Here is a 1,664-nt window from a genome sequence, read left to right as displayed (position 1 = left end):
CGCTAATGTATTTAAAATAATTATTTTATTATTTTCTCCAATTTAGGGACCAACTTTGGTCGCTTTTCTTGACAGAGCAACTTTGGTCGCTAAAGTTTGGTCGCTTTTTTCCGGAATTCTAGTAGTGTGTAGTGCCCTTTTTTTTTCGAAGGATATAAATTATAGATAGTGATTGTAAAAAATATTTTTTATACTTTCAGTGCAGTTTAACCTCTAATAGCAAGTTAATTATCATTTGTATCAGGTAATTAACAATATATTACATGCTTATCATAAATATTTACTTCCTATTATCTTATAAATAACATAATTATGTAAATAACGTTTACACCATAGTATGTAGGACTTAACTCTTTTTTGAATCCTCTTGTTAAAACTTCTGACCTATTGTTTTCCAGGCCCTTTTGCAACCATTCCAAAGTTTATATTCAGCTGCGCAGGATCATATGTAACTCAAGGTCTCGGTAAACATATTAAAGGAACTATTGGTTTTGGGCACCAAAGTGCAGTATCAGTTCCTGCTCAACTTGCATCAACTTTCAAATTCAGCAGAAAATTTGCCATTTGCTTGAGCTCATCCACAGAACGAAATGGTACAATCTTCATTGGAAACAGCCCTTATTTCCTTAATATTGGCATTGATGCCTCACGAGATCTTATTTATACTCCTATACTTACCAGCCCATATGACATTGTGCGAGATAAAAAGTCCTCTGAGTACTATATAAAGGTTTCATCCATTAGCATCAATAGTAAAAATGTACTACTAAATAAAACGTTACTGTCATTGAAAAATGGATTTGGCACGAGCATTAGCACGGCTGTACCTTATACTATAATGTTGCCTTCTATTTACAATGGCATAACAAAAGCCTTTGTTAATGAGATGCCAAAAGAGGTTAGATCTGTCCCTCCAGTAGAACCTTTTACAACTTGCTTTAACTCGAGAGATATTGGTATATCACGCCTTGGCTTCAATGCTCCTGAAATTAATGTCGCTCTCCACAAGAAAAATATGAATTGGAGACTTACTGGAGAGAACTCATTGGTAAAAGTTAATGAGGATGTCATATGTCTAGCCTTTGTGGAAGGACGTACTCGAGATTGGGGACAAGGAATTGTTATTGGTGCGTATCAAATGCAGGACAACCTCGTTGAGTTTGATCTTTTGAGAAGAAGAATAGGTTTTAGTAACTCGCTCTTTTTCCGTCAAACCATGTGTTCAAACCAGAACTATACTTAGCGTGGCTCGGTGGTTGCTAGCTTCTTTTTGATGAAATAATGCAACAATATGAAGGATGATTAGAAATAGCTCAAATTAGACTTCAGTCTTTGTTAGCTTTAACAAAAAGTGTTGCCTTTTGAATTTCTTATTTCAACTAACTAGTCTGATACAAGAAAAAATAATAATATCTGATGTTAGTTCAGATTTTTTTCTCTTTTCTGTACTTTGCTTGTTTGCCACTATAGACACTTTCAACTTTGGAATAAAATGGGTAGCTGATAGCTTTGGACTGTACTGCATTTGTGTCTTATGTTCTTTGCTGTAACAGCTTCATCGAAATCCGGATATCAAATCTCTTTAGTAGGGTTAAAAGTGCATTCTAAAAAGACAATGTAAATTACTAAGTAGCTTTTGTCGAAAAAATTATTATAATACTAAA

The 1,664-nt window shown here is 34.1% G+C and overlaps 1 protein-coding gene across 1 annotated transcript; it reads left to right on the top strand.

Moving 5' to 3' along the window:
• LOC109220461 (basic 7S globulin-like) lies at positions 365 to 1,243 on the top strand (the record flags this gene model as incomplete). Its single annotated transcript, XM_019384933.1, has 1 exon — positions 365 to 1,243. A coding segment is annotated over one exon (879 nt), but the record flags the coding sequence as incomplete, so codon positions are not given.

This window comes from Nicotiana attenuata, chromosome 2 (assembly GCF_001879085.1).
Source record: "Nicotiana attenuata strain UT chromosome 2, NIATTr2, whole genome shotgun sequence".
Classification (NCBI taxonomy): domain Eukaryota; kingdom Viridiplantae; phylum Streptophyta; class Magnoliopsida; order Solanales; family Solanaceae; genus Nicotiana; species Nicotiana attenuata.
The sequence above is the reverse complement of the archived record's forward strand: the minus strand, read 5'-3'. Positions and strand labels throughout refer to the sequence as shown.